This window comes from Triticum dicoccoides, chromosome 5A (genome assembly GCF_002162155.2).
Source record: "Triticum dicoccoides isolate Atlit2015 ecotype Zavitan chromosome 5A, WEW_v2.0, whole genome shotgun sequence".
NCBI lineage: Eukaryota > Viridiplantae > Streptophyta > Magnoliopsida > Poales > Poaceae > Triticum > Triticum dicoccoides.
Genome location: NC_041388.1, coordinates 321,306,086 through 321,325,298, shown reverse-complemented (window position 1 = coordinate 321,325,298; position 19,213 = coordinate 321,306,086). Strand labels below are relative to the sequence as shown.

The window sequence follows — 19,213 nt, the reverse complement described above, 5'->3', positions numbered from 1 at the left end:
CCCGTGCGCGAGGACCGCCGCCTCCGCCCTGTAGCTTCTTCGTCTTCCTCGCGCAACGCCTGCAACACCACTGGCCGCCGCCATCATCGCCACGCCCCGCCGAAGCTCACCAACGCCTCACGAGCCATGGCTTCCTCCTCCTCGCCCCATGCTGAGGACGTCATCCCCGCGTTGTGTCCCCCAAGCCTTCTACTCGGCCTCGCACCTGACGGCCCATCCGGCCGCCGGACCTCGCCGGCAGGGTTCCTCCAGCCTCCCCGAGCCCTCCTCTGCAACGATGTGAGCCTTCGGCTCCCCCTGGCATCTCCCCTCTCTCCGCCGTGCCTCGTAGACGCCCTGTCGATGAGGCCGTGCCTCTGCCACCACTCGACGTCGTGGTATCAGCCGAAGCCTTTGTGACGTCAGCGACTGAGTGGCGCGCGCCGGATTGGACCGTAAGCCTGCTCTTGTATTAAGGGGGCTAGTTCTGCTTCCGGCCGCGTTCGCAACGTGCAGGTGTGCAAAGGGCGATGGGCCCAGACCCCTACGCCATAGGATTTAGACCGGCGTGCTGACCTCTCTGTTGTGCCTAGGTAGGGCTGTGACGTGTTGATCTTACGAGGCCGGGCATGACCCAGGAAAGTGTGTCCGGCCAAATGGGATCGAGCGTGTTGGGTTATGTGGTGCACCCTTGCAGGGAAGTTAATCTATTCGAATAGTCGTGATCTTCGGTAACAGGACGACTTGGAGTTGTACCTTGACCTTATGACAACTAGAACTGGATACTTAATAAAACACACCCTTCCAAGTGCCAGATACAACCGGTGATCGCTCTCTCACAGGGCGACGAAGGGAGGATCATCGGATTGGATTATGCTATACGATGCTACTTAGAGGACTTCAGTCTACTCTCTTCTACATGCTGCAAGACGGAGGCTGCAAGAAGCGTAGTCTTCGAAAGGACTAGCCATCCCCCTCTTATTCCGGCATTCTGCAGTTCAGTCCACATATGATAGCCTTATTCCAGTTGATACCAATGCATACATATGTAGTGTAGCTCCTTGCTTGCGAGTACTTTGGATGAGTACTCACGGTTGCTTTCTCCCTCTTTTCCCCCTATCCCTTCTACCTGGTTGTCGCAACCAGATGCTGGAGCCCAGGAGCCAGACGCCACCGTCGATGACGACTCCTACTACACCGGAGGTGCCTACTACTACGTGCTGCCCGCTGACGACGACCAGGAGTAGTTAGGAGGATCCCAGGTAGGAGGCCTGCGCCTCTTTCGATCTGTATCCCAGTTTGTGCTAGCCTTCTTAAGGCAATCTTGTTTAACTTATGTCTGTACTCAGATATTGTTGCTTCCGCTGACTCGTCTATGATCAAGCTCTTGTATTCGAGCCTTCGAGGCCCCTGGCTTGTAATATGATGCTTGTATGACTTCTTTTATTTGTAGAGTTGTGTTGTGATATCTTCCCGTGAGTCCCTGATCTTGATCGTACACGTTTGCATGTATGTTTAGTGTACGGTCAAACCGGGGGCGTCACATGTGGTGCTAACAATGTAGAGGAAACCCAACACTCCATGGAACAAGATGTGGTTTTAAATGGTGCTTCAAGGGATCCTACATCATCATCTATTGCTTTTTGCCTTATGGCTAAGGCTTCAAAGGTATCTCCTACTTTGAAACCCAATATGTCTCTTGATGATGATGTTGATGCTAATGATGATAAGGATAATGATGAAGAGAATGATAATGTTGCCTCCTTAAAAATTAAGGGGGAAATGGTTTTTAAAGCTTTAATAAAAATAAAATTGCTCGTTCCAACTTCATGGAAATCATGTCCATTGGCATTGAGGGCAAGAAATATATTGATGAGTTGGAATCTCGTCTTAAGGAGCATGAGGTCACCATTGATAAAATGGAAGGTCATGAGCGTGATTACGCTAATGAGATCGCGGACCTCTCCCAAGCTCTCGAACTTGAACAAACCACCAAGGAATCTCTTGAGGAAACTTTTGCTCTAGAATTATCTAGAGTGAGGGAATCTCATGATAGAGCTCTTGAGGTGGCCAATGATTTTGAAATTAAAAATGAGGAGCTTGAAGTTGCACATGCTAAACTCCTTGAGGACTTTGAGCACCTCGAAAATGGCTCAAGGGTCATTAAGAGTGAGCTCATCAAACTCACCGAGTCTCATGCTCAACTTAAAGCTTCGTATTCAAAAGAGCTTTCCAAGGTGTCCTCTCCTCTTGTTGTTAATGATGATGCTTGTGCTACTAACTCTATCTCTTGTGAAGCATCCATTTTGAAGGAGAATGTTGAGCTAAGGGCTCAACTTGAGTTGCTATCTAGCAATTATGGGATGTTGGAAGAAAATCATGTAAAGCTCACAAGCTCTCATGATGATCTTCTAGTGTCCCATAATGTGCTAAAGTTAGCTCATGAGGCCATTCTTGCTAAGGTAACATCTAGTGAGCCTCATGTGGATACTAGCACTACTTTTATTCAAAATGCTATATTGCCTTGTGCTAGTCCTCGCGATTCATCCATGCATAACATTGGTACATCTTGTGATGAATTGCTTTCCTTGCCTTGTTGCTCTAACGATGAATCTTATACTTCCTCTAGTACTTGTGTTGAGACTAACCATGTAGAGGAAATCAAAGAGCTCAAGGCCCAAGTCACTTCTTTGAAGAAAGACTTGGAAAAGAGTCATGAAGGGAAATCCACACTCAACAATATCTTGAGTGTGCAAAAATCCCCTAATGACAAAGGTGGACTTGGATTCAACTCCAATAAGAAGAAGTCCAAGATGATCAAGAAGAAGGGCCAAGAACAAGTCAAGAATTCGGCCAAGATTATTTGCTTCAAGTGCAAAATTGAAGGGCATCATGTTAGATCTTGCCCATTGAAGAAGAAACCCATTAGTGACAAGCAACAAGGGAAGCGGCCACAAGTTCATTCTCATGCTCAACCTCAAGTTGAAGAAAAGCCTCTTCCCAAGAAGACTCAAGCTTATGCTTCTCAAGTTGAGAAATCAAGTGAGAAGAAAGTGAAGAGTAGACGTTGCTACCTATGTCGCGAGAAAGGTCACCTCGCCTCTTCATGCACTAGTGGTAACTTATCCAACCCAATTATTATTGATGATATCTATTCTCTTGGGAAGGATAATGTTGGCAATGTGTTTGCCAAATTTGTTGGTGCTCAAAGTGGTGTCAAGAAAAGAACCATTTGGGTAGCCAAGCCTATTGTGACTAACCTCTTAGGACCCAACTTGGTTGGGGACCAACAAGCTCAAACTTGATCAATAGGTGATATTGGAGGTCATTGGAGACTTGGCTACATTATGAAGAATTAAGGGGACTTCATCATTCTTATTGTCTCAAGCCAAGTCATTCGAATTATCAAGTTTCTATCTTATATCCAATGTTCCTCCTTGCGGTAACTCATGCTTAAAGTGTCTACATTCATAGTTACTTGCCCCTTTGCATGTTTGGTTTCGTTCTTGCATGTGTTTGTATATGTTGTGCTTCCAACTTGATTATCTTGAGCAATCAAGTATGTGCGTGTTGGTTTGCACATCATGTACATGTGTGTCGTTCGTTGAGCCTTTGTGCATCTTGGTCATATATTAGTTGGCTCTTGTGAGAGATTAATGGAATATCCCATTGTGGGGGAGTGATGTGCTTTGTGCACCTCACAATCCTATAAATGTGTGTACATGAGGAATACCATCTAGTATTGATATTACAAGATTATCTAGTCGCTATGTGGTATGTCTTCTCATGTGAAATTCAAATTCTAAGTAGTCCATTAATTATCTCTTGTTGGATCCTTTAATTGCCTCTTGTCTATCTTTAATTGGTATCACATTATGGGGGAGTAATATGCTATGTGTATATTACTAGCCTAGAAAATGTGTACATTTGAGATATTGTCATCTAGAGCTGATATTGTAAATTATCTTGTTTCTAGGTGGCATGTTAGCTCTACAAGTTGCAATTTCCTTTTTGGTTGGTGTGAAGATGATGTCGAATATCCTTGCTATCTACCACCGGGAATTATTTCCATTTACTTCTTGTCTTTTGACAATTGGTACTCACTTTTGTGGTAGAATTTATTGATCATATTTACATTGGCTTTTACTTTTTATTTGCCTTTTCTCTTGCCAAGGATTGTATCAACTCCCTTTGTCTTCCATACCACTTGTGGATCTTGTTTATTTCTTGATCTTGTCTAGTGTTTTCTAGATATAGTGAAAGTGGCGATCCCACATCATGCATTTTGTATTCAAATGCAATTTCTCTATAATGCACTAGTGTTGGGGGAGCTATCCTATTTTCTATAAAACACTCATCTTGTGATCCTTTTCAAGTGTGTGTCGGTGGAAGGCAAGTCGTTTCTTTTGGGTACTTTGTGCTATCATGAAACTTTGTAGAGAGCTTGGTTTGTTTGGAACCATCCTCTCTTTTGGGGGTTTGATATCTTTTATTTAGTGTGTATCATTGGATATCTCATTCCTCGATGTATCTATTATGGATATCCTCCAAGTGATGAGTTATTCATTTGGTATCTTTTCTTCACTTGTTTTTTTTTCTTTGTCATTTGGTATCAGTTCTTGAAAGTCTTGAGCATGCATATTAACTTCATGTAGTTTCTTTGGCATGCTTTCTTTCTTTGACCCAATATATAGGGAACTCCACCAAGTCTCAAATTGGATGAGATGTGCATGAAGCTCATTTTCATATCTATATGCACATATTTATGTGGAGTTTGTCCTATGTATTGTTGGTTCTCTAACTCTTTGGTCCCAATGAGTTTGGGTACCATTTTGTTTGTGTTGTTGTTCTAGGAACAATTGGAGATGCATTGGATGCTCGGCTCACTCACAAGGAAGGTGGTGTCACCATGTGCTTATTGGACTCAAGCTAGGATGATCAATGAACTATCTACTACCTTCAATTGGTTTCTTCTACATCCTTCCAATGATATCTCGGTAACAAGTATCTATTCATGCATTCCTTTCTTGCATTCAACCTTGTGTAGGTTGCATCTTGGCATGATATTCATTCCATCTTGTGATACCTTGTTTCCTTTCTCAAAGCATCTCAACAATGATCTCATGTTGCTAGTTGTGATGTCTTTGATGGGTGTGTGGTAGGAATTCATTTATATACTATAAGACCATATCTAGCCATGTGCTATGCTTCCAAGCAAATATCTTACTGGTATATGTATGACTTCCTCTTGGATATCTTGTTCCTTCGTGTTGTAACTATTTCGGGTGTACATCCTTCTTTGTAGATATATATCATCATGATCTCGTCTACCTAGAACCATATACACTTGAGAGAAATTACATCTCTAGATGATATCCTTTCTTTCACGTCCACCTTGTCTTTCTTATGTTATTTCTTTGGTGACTCCGTGAAAGCTTTTGCCTTGAGTGCATATCGTATCTCGTTGCATCTTGATGCACTCTTGTGTGGTGAAGATTATTTTCCTCATGCTTATCTCTACAAGGCTTTTTCATCTTAATTGGTATCCCTCGTCTTGATGAGGCTTTCATCTTCTATCTTCACCACGGGTTATCACAAGCATAGGTTCTTTATATGCTTATTAGTTAGCTTGTGAACCCATTTGCTAGTTGTATGTGGAAATGATAGGCCTTGCACCGTGTGCCTCATTCTTTCAATAATTTATTGATGCTTAATGCTACATTAGTCTTCTCAAGTGCATTGCCTTGACTCACACACATCATTTTGGTTGAGCCCATTCTTAAGTTGCCTCTTTTACTTGTTGCTCAACCATATGTTTGTTGTAAGTACTAGGCTTTGTTTCCTATATGCTCACTTGCACTTGTTGTAAGTTTCTGTTGATTTTGGGGGAGCTATGATCCTATTTTGTGCACTTTGTATCCAAATACAAAAATTCTTATGCGTGCACAAATCATGGGGAGCTACTCTAGTTTCCTTAGAACACTTCTTTGCTCTTATCATAATATCCTTTATTCATGTGGCTCATAGGATCATTGGCCTAGTTGGTTCAATTGGTATCTTTTGATAGCTTGCTTCAATAGATATCTTTTGATTGTTTGATTGCTTGTTTCTCTCTTTGTTATGTCTTTGTGGCATATCTTCCTTTTGCAATCTTTGGGCCTCAATATAGTTTGTCTTCCTCCAAGTATTTACCGTTGGATGTGTGTATTGCATTCCACTCTCTTGTTGAGAAATACACAATTTATGGAGGACCACAATCTATATTGGCCCTCTAAGCTTTTCGCCCATTTTGGCAATCGATGCCAATGGGGGAGAAGTTTCAGAGAGTTTTGTGGAGAAGCTTTGGTTTATGTTTCCTTAGCTTTTGCATCTCATTCGCATGCATTATTGGTTGTTGCAGTGCATGGTGATGCATAATTCCTTGTATAAACTCTCTTTCAAGTGATTGTCATCAATTACCAAAATGGGGGAGATTGAAAGAACATGCGGTGCCCCCATGTTTGGTTTTGGTAATTGATGACAATCTCTATGGACTAATGGTTGCCTTGAGTTATATTTGAAGGTTTTGTCCATAGGCTTTTCTTGGAGTACATGTGTTGGTTTCAAGGAGAGTTTGTGTTGACCAAGGTGCTATTAAGGAATTATCCAAAGCTTGGTCATGTGAGAGTTGAGCTTATTGTAAGCATGTCTTAAAGAAGAAGATTGTGTGATCATTCATGTTTACCTTCAAGACATCATCCAAATGAAGAGAGTTGGAAAGATTCAAGGTTGATCAAGACTAAGTCAAGAGTGAATAAGTTGATCAACTCACAAAGCGTAGAAGATGTACCGAGAGGGATCAAGTGATCCCATGGTTTGGTAAGCATTGTCCATTGTGCTTTGTGTACTAACCCATGGTCTATGTGAGAGTTCTACGTGGGGTTAGGTACGTGTTCATGGGCTTGCGTCAAGAGGAAGATATCACTCAACCCATGGAGAGGATGACATCAAGTGGTGATCGTCATCAAGATTGCCGTGTGCAAGTTCAAGTGGATCATCGCGAAGAGATCAAGTGCTTGAAGCTTGCCGTCCATTGTGGTGACAATGGACTTGTGAAGATGTGCCGAAGAGTGGCTCACCCATAGTGGACTATGGGGGAGCAATCATCTAGTCTTCATCGAGCCAACGCAATCAAGAAAGGTGGTCCAACTTGAGGGAGTCAAGATCGTCATCATCTAGCTCAAGTGTACCATGTGCAAGGCAAAGGTTTGCCCTTGATAGGTTTTCTATTTTACCGGTCTCATGGTGGTAGTTTGGAGACCGGGTTATAGGATCGTTTGCCATACTATCAAGGGGGGCTCTCAAGTTGGTAGCTTGATCGTATTGTTAGTAGAGAGCTCAAACCATTGCATCCTTGCATCATCTTTCTTGGTTCTTGTTTGATTCTCTTCGTGAGTCTTAGAGCTTATGGTCATCTTGATGACAAGCTTGAGTTCATCGAAAACGGAGTTCGCATGCATCTTCTATGATGTTTTCGGTGTTGGAGGTTTTACCAGTCTTTTCCGAGGAAGGGTTCTCACCATTTTCTTATGGGCTTTTTCTCATTTGCTTCTTATTGATATTTCTTTGAATATTGTGTTAGCCCTTGTCGCTAGCTTTCCAACAAACTTGGTTTCATCGAATTCGGAGTCCGTTTGCAAAAGTTGTGGCACTTTTGGTGTTCTGAAAAGGCTGGAGCGGTACTACCGCGGCTGTAGTACCGCTCTGGACCAAAAACTCGTCCCAAGTCTTGCGGTGGTAGGCCCGGATGTATTTTTTTAGTACCGCTCGCAAGCAGTAGTACCGCTACCATCTACGGTAGTACTGTGAGGTCGAGCGGTAGTACCGTGAAGACGAGCGGTAGTACCGCTCCGGCGGTTCTACTGGCCTTTTGCCTCCTCGCTGTTGTTTTTCAAAGGGGTATTACCGCCCTAGCGGTAGTACCGCTCCTTGGAGTGGTAGTACCGCTCTGTGCGGGCTGTGAGCATAACGGTTGGATTTTTCCCCACCTATAAAAGCAGGCCTTCTTCCCCCAATGAACTTTATCCTTTGAGCTCGTGTTCTTCCCCCATTGTTGACCTTCTTCGAGCTTGCTAACTCTCAATCCCTCCATGGATTCTTGCTAGTTTTTGAGGGAAAAGAGAGAGGAGATCTAGATCCACATTTCCACCAATCACTTTCTCCTCTATGTGAGGGGAACCCCTTGGATCTAGATCTTGGAGTTCTTGGTGTTCTCCTTCTTATTCTTCCTCTCATTTTTCTCCCTAGCATTAGTTGCTTCGGTGGGATTTGAGAGAGAAGGAATTGGGCACTCTGTGTGCCCTTGCCATTGCATTTGATGCATCGGTTTGAGTTCTCCACGGTGATACGTGGAAGTGAAGTTTGAGAAGCTTATTACTCTTGGGTGTTTGAGCACCCTAGAGCTTGTTCCTCTTGGGTGCCTTGGCACCCTAGACGGTTGGTGTTGTTCGGAGTTCAATCATTGTGGTGTAAAGCTCCGGGCAAGCGTCGGGGTCTCCAATTAGGTTGTGGAGATCGCCCCGAGCAATTTGACGGGTACCGATGACCGCCCCCAAGGGTTGCCAAAGTGTACGGATTCGGTGACCGCCCCCAAGAGTTGCCATTTGTACGGGTTCGGTGACCGCCCTCAAGGGTCCCTTAGTAGAATCACAGCATCTTGCATTGTGCGAGGGCGTGAGGAGATTACGGTGGCCCTAGTGGCTTCTTGGGGAGCATTGTGCCTCCACACCGCTCCAAACGGAGATTAGCATCCGCAAGGGTGTGAACTTCGGGATACATCGTCGTCTCCGCGTGCCTCGGTTATCTCTTACCCAAGCCCTTTACTTATGCACTTTACTTTGTGATAGCCGTATTGTTTCTTGTCATACATCTTGCTATCACATAGTTGTTTATCTTGCTTAGTATAAGTTGTTGGTGCACATAGGTGAGCCTGGTTGTTGTAAGTTTTGTGTTTGACAAATTAACCGCTTGGTTTATTCCGCATGTGTTCAAGCCTAAACCATAATTATTTTAAAGCGCCTATTCAAACCCCCCCCCCCCCTCTAGGGGACATCCACGATCTTTCACCTGTAAAAGTGATTAATTATCCCTATGAAGCTGTGTGTTTAAAATAATTGCCTCCAAAGTTGGGCACTGATTATTGAAAGACACGACCTAGCTAGCAAACATTTGCCCTCTTAAGAGCATCTTCAACATGTGCACAAAAACTGCTCCACGCACTAAAATTCGCATTTTTTGGGCGCTAGACTGCTCTAGCAAAAGCTGTAAAATAGTGCACGTGCAAAAAAAAAGTTTAGGCACGTGCTAAAAAATGCCATCAGAAGCTGTAAATTTGGGGCACCGGATTACGCGCGCTTCATAATTTGCACTGGTGTTTTTTTTTGCGCACGTTTTTGGACATCTGGTAAACCAATGTTGACTCCGGCGCGCTAAAAGTGCTACAGTAGCGCGCTAAAACTATTTTAGCGTGCGAAACTTTTGTTTGTGCCCCTGTTGGAGATGCTCTAACACCAGTTTTTTTCCCAAGTAACAAGAAAACTTTTCGAAAAGCCAAGCACTAAATAGATGGTTCAACAAATCGGGAATGAATTGGTTCACACCCTCAGGCCTTGTTTGATACTCTCTTTATAAAGAAATATAAGAGCGTATATTTCTTTAGTAATGTAATTTTTTTTAGGGATTGGTAAGGATTACCCTGGTCAAACTTAAATCCCCTCCGCGAACCAACCTGTGGTTGATTGGTTAGAGGGACAGTTGGTATCCCCAGCCCTATCAGGGTTCAAGTCTTATAATACGTCGGCTCAGTGTCTTCAAGGTGCTCATAGAGATAGGATGTCCATGTCCGCGTTTATAGAGGTGATTGTATGCGCGTATTTATGAGGGTTTGCGCCTCTACTGTGTTAAAAAAACTCAAACCCCTCCTATCCATAAAAGCCCGTTTGGTTCTAGTGCAATTGGCTGATTTTATCCCCACTTTTCCCTAGAATTCCCCAAACTCTAATGTATTGGCCGATTTTATCCCCACTTTTCCCTAGAATTCCCCTAACTCTAATGTATTTTTCTGAATACTCAATACACTACCCCTCCCTAGTGGATTGGGGATAAATGAGGATTTGATGGGATTGGGTGGAGTAGGGGTTTCACCCAATCCCTGTGGGTATTATCCCTAATAATCCCCTCAAAAACTCTAGTGCCAACAAAGGGCCGCCCTCTCATTCCATCATTAGATTAATCTGTTGGGAATCAAGTCAAGGGCCGCCCTCTTATTCCGAAAGAATTACTGTAACAAACATACATTCAGCAGACCAGCCAGTTCCACATGACACGACACAGCGCACATGCTCATTCTACTCCACTACGCTATGAGTGAAAGTAGTATCATGCGCGTATGAGCAAGTCAGATCATGAACTGGCGCAGAATTCGATCATATATTTAGTTACAGAAACATGCCCCCCAAAAATTGTAATAGTGCTATCTTTTGCTATTGCCATCGTACGTCCAAGACAGAGCGGGTTTCGTGTCGACTTCCGGTCCCACTTGGGCGAGATTCCCAGTTCGTGACATGGAAAGCCGGCAATCTTCATCCAGAACGATGTATGAATATAAACCTAAAAGAACCACAGTGCCACTATGATTGATCTCCTAGTTAAAATAGATGTCCACCTCCGGCGACCTGCAAAATTCCTCAGCCGTCCTGAAAAACAAACGGCAGGAAAGGTTGAACAGCCTGAGCAACAAAGTATCGCTCTAATGATATGCAAATTTCCAGGACAAGAGCTGAAGTATGCAAACGAATGCACTTTTATTTCTCTTTTAAGAGCATACAATGGTTATTATGTTTTGTCTACAGACAATTTGGGTATGTTTAATTGTGGCCAACATATACCCTACCAATTTTTCAGTCATGCCCAAAAAATTGGTCTTTGTTTGGAACTTTGGATGGATGCCAAACTTTAAACATGCCAATGCTCCTTTTGCCTCTAGTGCATTTGTTCTTGCCAGCATAAGCCAACCCATGGGCAAACAAAATTTTGATATGTCAAACTTGGGCTCAAAGACTCAAACCAAACGCACCCTCCACCATTTCGTTTGTGGAATATGCAACTAGGTAATACTGAATGAAACATCAATCGTTAGAGAATAGTATGTGGCATGCAAATGAGGATATTAGAAGAAAAAAATGCTAGTGGGATGTTAATACTCGTTGATGAAGCTGAACCACTGTCTTCTTCCAAATATTCACATTCGAGAAAGAAAAGGCATTCCTAACTCTGCACCATACTACTGATCCATGAAGACATCAAAGCCCAATTTCCTACTTGAAATGTCTAATATCGTTGGATCCCCATCCAATGTATTCAAATGTTCCTTACTGTATCTGCCTATCAAGCTGAGTAGAAAGCGAACAGCATGAGAATGCTAAATCGGCACAAACTTATACTTACAGTTGGATGCTCTCCATTGGCTTAGCAGGACCACATTCTGATTGGAACACCACAAGCTTCCAAACTTAAGGATCTACGGAGCTAGTTGAAATGATGGGCCTAAAAATTGGCTTCATCGTCGACATCACACTTGGACGGCATTGGCAAATTAACGCTGCAAACTTATGATCCCTATGATCACGCATTTGGCAGCATATGCAATCTAATTAAAGTAGAACTCCCTATGATCCCAAATGTAAGTTTTTTGGATTCTGACATGTATCCAAGTCCAAGGTGACACTTAGACTATTAGTTTCTACAAAAATATGTTGCCTGGTATAGAAATAATTGTACATATATTAAACGATGGAAGGCTAAACCTAAAAATGATCCACTGGCACAGATTCTAAAACAATTTAATTTGGATCAGACAGAGTTTCCCGAGTATTGGAGAGAAACACACACGCACACACAACCTAGGTGCAAGAAGAAGAGAGGGAAATCAATCACGGCATGAAAATATTCAAGGCCACGACAGGCAGGCGATGGCCAAATGGAATGCACGGAGAAGAGAAGCTAGTGATTTCAGTTTTGGGGTTTGAACAAACACAAAAATGAGGAAGGTGAGGCCATGATGAGATGCTCAAGGGCAAGGGAATTAGAGAGAGGCTTATTGAAGATGAAGAAAAGGGCAGGGAAATTTTTGATATGCAGCACAATTTAGCAGCTTCTAGCAAATAAATAAAATTAAATAGGACATCAAGTGAGCACAAGGTAGGACACATTTGGATGCAAACATTATGGCCAAACAATCACCAGGTTACAGGAACACAAACTACAGGGACGGTCGTTCTCTTTGACAAGAGTTTGTGGTTTGAAAGTGAGGTCCTCTTCAAAGGAAACGACTGTTGTTTGCTAATTACACTTTGCTTCATTTAATGGAAAATGCTTGATGTGGCATACTATATACGGCTGTGAATTTTCACACCAGATGGTGTAATGCTACAGATTGAGGTAACCGATTAGAGGAAAGCTGAACATACGGAATTATTATTCAAATCTATAATGATCCATACATACTGGGTTACTAACTGGTTGAACAGAAAATAGCGAATGGTTATGACAGGTGAAAAAACTTACATGTGCATGTGAGTGATCGCAAAATCATATATGCTTCAAACGTTCTTATATGAATATTATATAAGTCCATCAAAATCACACGTCAGTTCCACATTATGAAATTAACCTGTTTTTTCTTGGCATAAACTGTATAACAAATGAAGTGTAAGATCCCCACTTCAAGTTCAAACGAATTAATGGATATTTGGGAACTTCTTATATACCTTGTTACTTGTAGCCGACTTCCTTCATCAAGTGTCGATAGCTTCGCCCACGAATTACACGTTGCCATGAGAATGATATTGATTCTTGAAGGGTCAACTCTAGTCTCTGCTGAACAAGCCTTCGCATAACCACAAAAAAGTTCCATAAGAAACAAAACATTTACAATACCACACATAAGTACAAGAACGCACCATCTAGCAAGACAACGCTGAATCCCACGTGTGATTGGTCGCACAAAGGATGGATCTCTCTGTTGATAAAGTAAGCCAACCTAGCAAACATCAAACATATAAGCATCCTACCATCAGGCCAATACTCCATCAGAGTTTGCAATGTAGGTAGTTTTAGACATTGACATGGCTTCCACGGTGGCATTTTGACCATCTAAAATTGTTGATTCAAATGTATGCATTATAAAAATATATTTGTATTTGATGATAGATCTGGCAATATCAATTTAGCTTTGTAGATGTTGCTGATGTTTTCTATTCCGATGGCCAAACCTAAAAATGTTTAACTGTCACAGATTCTACTATTGAGTATCTGATGCAAAATGATCGAAATACCTCCATCATGGCGACTGCTGCAGGATCATCCAATATTTCCAGGCTATCATCTGCTAGGTAATTCAACTACAAAACACACAAATAAGAACTCTAAAACTCCGGAAATCCACAAAATACATGATGTAAAATGAGAACTTCGCCTAGAGCTTTTGAACTTTGAAGATATACTATCTTATCATTTCAATCTAACTTTGTCACTTCCCCTATTATGTGACATCCATATTTTTATTACTGTAGAAATGCAATTGCCTGGGTAGTAGAAGGAAAGTAATAGTTACCCCAAATTCTGTGTTTACATAAGACTGGACAAAATCCATCAGTTGAATCTTTGCCCACTTATAGCACATGTCAGGATTGTCAGCCCGAGGTGGATGTCTCCAAGGCGCGCCAAAAGACAATCTGTTCTCTGGTACTTTACCCTCGCGTACATCAGAAGCAAACTTCTGCACCATACTTAATGCTGTTTGCATTGCGGGATTCACAACAGATACCTGGTGAGCAGAAATGGAACAGAGGTCATGCTCGTTTACCTCTTATATTGGCTGCTTTCTCCTAGTTTCGATATTGAATGCAAAAGTACACACTTTCAATAAAAGAGCAGATCCGCGAAGTAGAAATAACTAAAGCTTTCCAGGATGAGGAGAATGACATCTCATACAGTGTAGGTGCCTCAGCTGTGATTAAAACATTTACTTACTTGCAAGTGTGCCAGGTATGTGTCAATAATTTCCTCAATGTTTGTGTCATGCAAAACCCTGCAATCAAATGGATATTAAACAACAATAGCAGTAACATGAAGTATGAACGCATGGCAGTGCCAAACAGACTGAGGTTGATGCTCTTAACATACTATGTTTGGAATCCTTAAAATATGATGGAACTCTGCCACTCAATAGACTTAACTGCAAACTATTAACCTGCTGAAGATTACTACCAACATGAGGAAATAGATGATGTCTGCAATCACACTTTTTTAATTTTGACTGATGATATATAAAGAAAATATTCAGTTTTGACACGCAAAATTAGTACTATTAGATTCGTCATTTTATAATATTAGCGTTTATCAGTTTCTTACTAAGATATCTGTGTGGGATGAGAAGTAACAGTCAAAGTTGGATGTTAGAGATTGCCCATGTCTGAAATGACATGGATTTAAGAACAGAGGGACTGTTATTTTTGAAAATAATAAGGCTCGAGGACTAAAGACTTCGAACACTTCCGTTGTAAGCGACAGTTTATAGAATTAATTGATAAAAGCAGTAATGCTACTTACTCTGGGCCATTCGCCTTTTGCTTTAGCATATATATCTCACATAATTGTCGTGGGTTTGGTCCAAGAAGCTCATCAACGACTTTCCACTATAACTTCAATAAACATCAGAAGGAAATTATGCACGCAGTTTGCACAAGGGAGAAAAGAAACGGAATTAGCAAGTATAAAATCTTACTACCTCCTGTTCACTGAAGAACTCAGAAACCATATGCAGCTTAGCTTCTTGTGGTGTCCAACCAAACGTCTGTGGTATAAAGTAATCATGACTTTAGGCAAACGAGGAAAAAGCACAACAGTCCAAAAGTAAACTAAGCATACCTCACGAGAAATGAAGATATTAGGAAAACCAAAATCGACGAATGCTTGGGAAGAATAGTATCTGCAATGGTTTCAAAAGGAAAATTAATTTTATCAATTTACATGGAGACTGTTCTTAGCATTTGAATCAACAGATAAATTGTGCATCTGTATTGTGGATAGTACAACAAACCAACAAAGTAGGTCAGAACCGTATGCTAAGGCAATACAAATTTCTTAATCTTGTTGCAACTTGCAAGTCTTTGAGCATTCATTTAGTCTCTATGCATTCTGTTCATTCAAGTAATGCAACATTCATCAAACATAGCATGCAGAAACATACAGGCAGACACTTACCCATCTGAGGTGGACATGATGACTGGTAAGCACTGTTCATTAGCACCGAGTGCTATCACCCTCCAAATGAAGCTGTCATGGTACACTGCTGCGGGTACCATTGTATCGTCCTCGCATGTCGCCTTCCTCAGGGCATCAACGTTGTTCAGCACCAGCTTTGGCTGCACATCAACAATGTCATCACTGGCACACTGCCTCACATTGTCCTCATGAACCCTCGCACCAACTGAAGTCACACAAAATTATACCTGGAAAAAATCCTCCTCGGCTGCGCCTGACAACACATCCAGCAAGAGGCATGGCCAGTCTGTGGCCGAATTGGCCAGTGGACGGGAGAACCGGCCTGTCCTATTCATCTCCCGCACCGCCTCCTTCCTCCATCCCTCTTGCATCCCGAGAACTTCCTTGGCCACACGCAGCGCCGCCATGGCCTCCTGCATGTACGCCCTCTCCTCCATGGAGCAGTTCGTTGCCTCCCCCTCGCCAATGCGGAAGGTGGGGTCGTCACCACGGGCCGAGGAGGTTGCAGCTAGGACAGCCCTTGCCCAGAGCACCGGAACCGAGTTAGTGCCCTGGCCGCGCCGGGAGGCAGGGCCCGCGAGGCGAGAGAGCACGGTGTGGAGGCCGTGGGACCGCGAGAGCGCGGCGAGCACGTCCTTGGAACCGACGGCACCTCGGAGTACTGCGGCGCGGGTGAGTTCCTCCAGCGCGGACTCGAGCCGGAGGCGGAGAGAGGGCAGGGAGGGGGGCGTGTCGGCGAGGAGAGACCAGGGCGCATGAGCAGGGGAACTGGGGGAGGGGTGGAGGAAGTCGACGAAGGCGGCGTAGTGCGGGGGCTCGGACCACTGAGGGAGGAGGCGGTTGAGGAGGAGCGTGGACTTGCCGACGCCCCGGGGGCCGTGGAGGAGCAGCGGCTGCGGCACGCGCGGGTGGAGGGCGTGGTTGTGGAGGACGGTCTCCATGACCGGCCGCGGGATCACGCGCCACGGGCGGCCGCCTGCCCTGGCGGCGGCGGCAGCCATGGCGAGCGGCGGCGCGCGGAGGTGGTTGCAGGGTTCTGTGGGGTTTCCGGGGAAACGGGTGTGGTGGTGGTGGTGACCACGAATGGAGCGACAAAGAAAGTCAGATGGGATCGCGAAGTTCCGGGCCGGGCCAGGCCGGGCAGGAATAATACCAGGCCTGGTTACTTTCTTGTGGGGCGCCTTAAAAAAATAGGACCGCAATAGCGAAATCACTCGGACTGTAAACACATCTGCCACTGGGCCTCGGTTGTCAGGAGGACAACGGCCTCGCCCAGAGCGCTCGGGAAGGACGGCGCCCACGCGCACGGATCGCTCGGGAGGGACTGCGCCCACGCATGCATGCGCGCCCACGACTCCATCCACGTCGTGATCCCCTCCTTCTCTCACGAGTCACTATATTGTTGTAACTGATCTTATCGGGTGTACCTCTCCGCATGTATTTAAACACTCTGTTCACTCGTCTAACTTGGTATCAGACGTCGCTCGTTCCTCTCCACGCTTCCGCCATGAGATTCCGACGTCCGCTCCGCCGCACTCGCTCCTTCGGGGACGCCGACGCGCCCTTCATCCTCCCTCCCGTCGCCCCCGGCCCCCAGCCGGCTGCACCGGCCGCCGACGCCAACCCTGCGCCGCCTCCTCGTGTCGCGCCGGTGCCCGCCTCCCCCAACGCCCGGCTTCTCCGCTGCCCTGGTGCCATCCCGGCGGTGCCTCCCCTCCGCGCCGTGCGCCCCCACGCCGACGCCCTCGCCATTGCTCCTCCTCCCATCCAGGTGCCCACGATACCCGCTCCTTCGATGCATCATATTAACATCGGGTCTCTCATCCCCTTCAAGGTGAGTCTGGACGACAACAACTACTCGAAGTGGCGCCATCTCTTCTGGTTCGTCCTCTGCAAGTACCACGTCGAGGAGCATGTGCTCGAGGAGGCCGACCCGCTCCATGAGGATCCGGTTTGGCGCAACGACGACATCACGATCGTTCTTTGGATATACGCCACTATATCCGCTGAACTCTACGACGTGATCCAGTCGCCGGAGAGCACGGCGTACCACCTCTGGACCCAGCTGGAGGTCTTCTTCCGCGACAACGCCGCCGGCCGCGCCATCCACATCGGCGCCGAGTTCCGTGCGACGGTGCAAGGGGACATGACGGTGGCCCAGTACTGCCGCCGTCTCCAACAGCTGGCCAACGCCATGGCCGACGTGGGCGAGCCGGTCACGGACCGCTCCCTCACGCTGCAGCTCGTCCGCGGCCTGAGCCGGCGGTTCCACGTCATGGCTACGCTCCTTCCCATGCAGCAGCCCTTCCCCACGTTCGTGCAGGCTCATTCGCGCCTGCTCCTCGAGGAGATCGGCCTCAGCGAGCGGGAGCGCGCCGTCGGGGCATCCGCCCTCACCATCGACCACGCTGGCGGCTCCTCCGGCGGCTCGTCCTCTGCCGGTGGCTCGTCGTCCGCGGATCGCCAGCCTCCCCCGTCGCCGCAGGACAAGGACAAGGGGCCCACCACTGGGAGCCCCTCCGGCGACCGTCAGCGCGGCGGGCGCAGCCGTGGTTGCGGCTGTGGCCGCAGCTCCCCAGGCGCCTCGTCGAGCTCCAGCACCGGGCGCGGCGCCGGCGGGCAGCAGCCCTGGCTGGGCTATTTTGCCCCGTGGGGCTCGCCGGCTCCGATGCCACAGCAGTGGCGTGCGCCGTGGGCTCCGGCCAACGCGGCCGGCGTGCTCGGGCCACGTCCCGTTGCTCACCACCAGGCCTACCCCGTGGCTGCCGGTCCGCCTCCCTCTGCACCAACCTGGGATCAGCAGCAAGCCCTGTCGACGCACTTCGCCAACCTCCAGTTGCAGCCGCCGCCTTCCAACGGTGAGTGGTTCATGGATACAGGCGCCAGCTCCCACGTTGCCAACTCCTCCGGTAACCTCACCAATCTTTCCTCCTCAGTGCATTATCCTTCTAGTATTACTGTTGGCAATGGTTCGTCGATTCCTGTAGTTGCTACCGGCTCTACCTCTCTCCCGCCATTCAACCTTAATCACATACTAATCTCTCCCTCCATAATTAAGAATCTTATTTCAGTTCGGCGCTTTACTATCGATAATTGGTGTATTGTCTCTTTTGACCCCTTTGGCTTCTCTATGAAGGACATGGCAACGGGGAAGGTTATCATGAGGTCCAGTAGCTCCGGCGACCTATATCCGTTCCTTCCACATAATGGCGGCTCCACGGCTCTCTCTGTTTCGAGCTCCGGCGACATATGGCACCTGCGGCTAGGCCATCCCAGTCGTGCTTCCCTTTCCTTTTTAGCAAACAACTTTTTAGATTCATGTAATAAGGTGCAAGGTTCTTCGGTGTGTGAATCTTGTCACATAGGCAAACAACCACGATTACCATTTTCTTCTTCTACTTCGCAAACCACTGCTCCTTTCCAAATTATTCATTGTGATTTGTGGACCTCACCCATGTGTAGCTTTTCCGGTTTTCAATACTATCTTGTTGTGCTTAATGATTTTACTCATTACTCTTGGGTGTTTCCCCTCCGCCAAAAATCTGACACCGCGCCCACCCTACTACGCTTCTTCTCCTACGTTCACACTCAATATAACCTCTCTGTTAACTGTGTGCAGTGTGATAATGGCGGCGAGTTTCTCTCCTTCCCCCTCCGCGACCACTTCTCTCGCCACGGTGCCATCTTCCGACTCTCCTGCCCATATACATCTCCCCAGAACGGCAAAGCCAAACGCCTTCTCCGCACCACCAACGACGTTCTGCGCACCTTGCTCATCCATGCCCATATGCCACCCGAGTATTGGGTTAAGGCCCTCCACACCGCAAATCACCTCATCAACCGGCGCCCCTCGTCCGCCATGAACAACAACACGCCCTACTACCTCCTCCACGGCAGCCACCCCACCTAC

General features: G+C 45.9%; 1 protein-coding gene across 2 annotated transcripts; it reads right to left on the bottom strand.

Moving 5' to 3' along the window:
• Positions 1-10,253: 10,253 nt before the first annotated feature.
• On the bottom strand, positions 10,254-16,368 carry LOC119301235. Of its 2 annotated transcripts, XR_005146985.1 has the most exons (12): positions 15,531-16,368; positions 15,283-15,443; positions 14,947-15,007; positions 14,807-14,872; positions 14,629-14,714; positions 14,050-14,107; positions 13,631-13,843; positions 13,353-13,418; positions 12,978-13,057; positions 12,786-12,904; positions 12,583-12,708; positions 10,254-10,712 (listed from the first exon to the last, which is right to left on the bottom strand). XR_005146985.1 is itself a non-coding variant. In XM_037578168.1 (11 exons), the coding sequence occupies exons 1-10, from the start codon at positions 16,302-16,304 to the stop codon at positions 12,790-12,792; spliced, it is 1,680 nt and encodes a 559-aa protein (XP_037434065.1). In that variant the 5' UTR covers positions 16,305-16,368; the 3' UTR covers positions 10,254-10,712; positions 12,786-12,789. The 2 variants fall into 2 exon arrangements, 1 of the variants encoding a protein (XP_037434065.1); XM_037578168.1 differs by lacking the exon at positions 12,583-12,708.
• Between the last annotated feature and the right edge of the window lie 2,845 nt (positions 16,369-19,213).

Bases quoted from the DNA above. Each gene is read 5' to 3' on its own strand.
- LOC119301235 (XM_037578168.1), bottom strand. From the start codon at position 16,304: ATGGCTGCCGCCGCCGCCAGGGCAGGCGGCCGCCCGTGGCGCGTGATC. The intron at 14,715-14,806 runs GTAGTAAGATTT...TTGAAGTTATAG, and splicing joins AGTTCTTCAGTGAACAGGAG to TGGAAAGTCGTTGATGAGCT. The intron at 12,905-12,977 runs GTGCGTTCTTGT...GGTTATGCGAAG, and splicing joins CAGCGTTGTCTTGCTAGATG to GCTTGTTCAGCAGAGACTAG.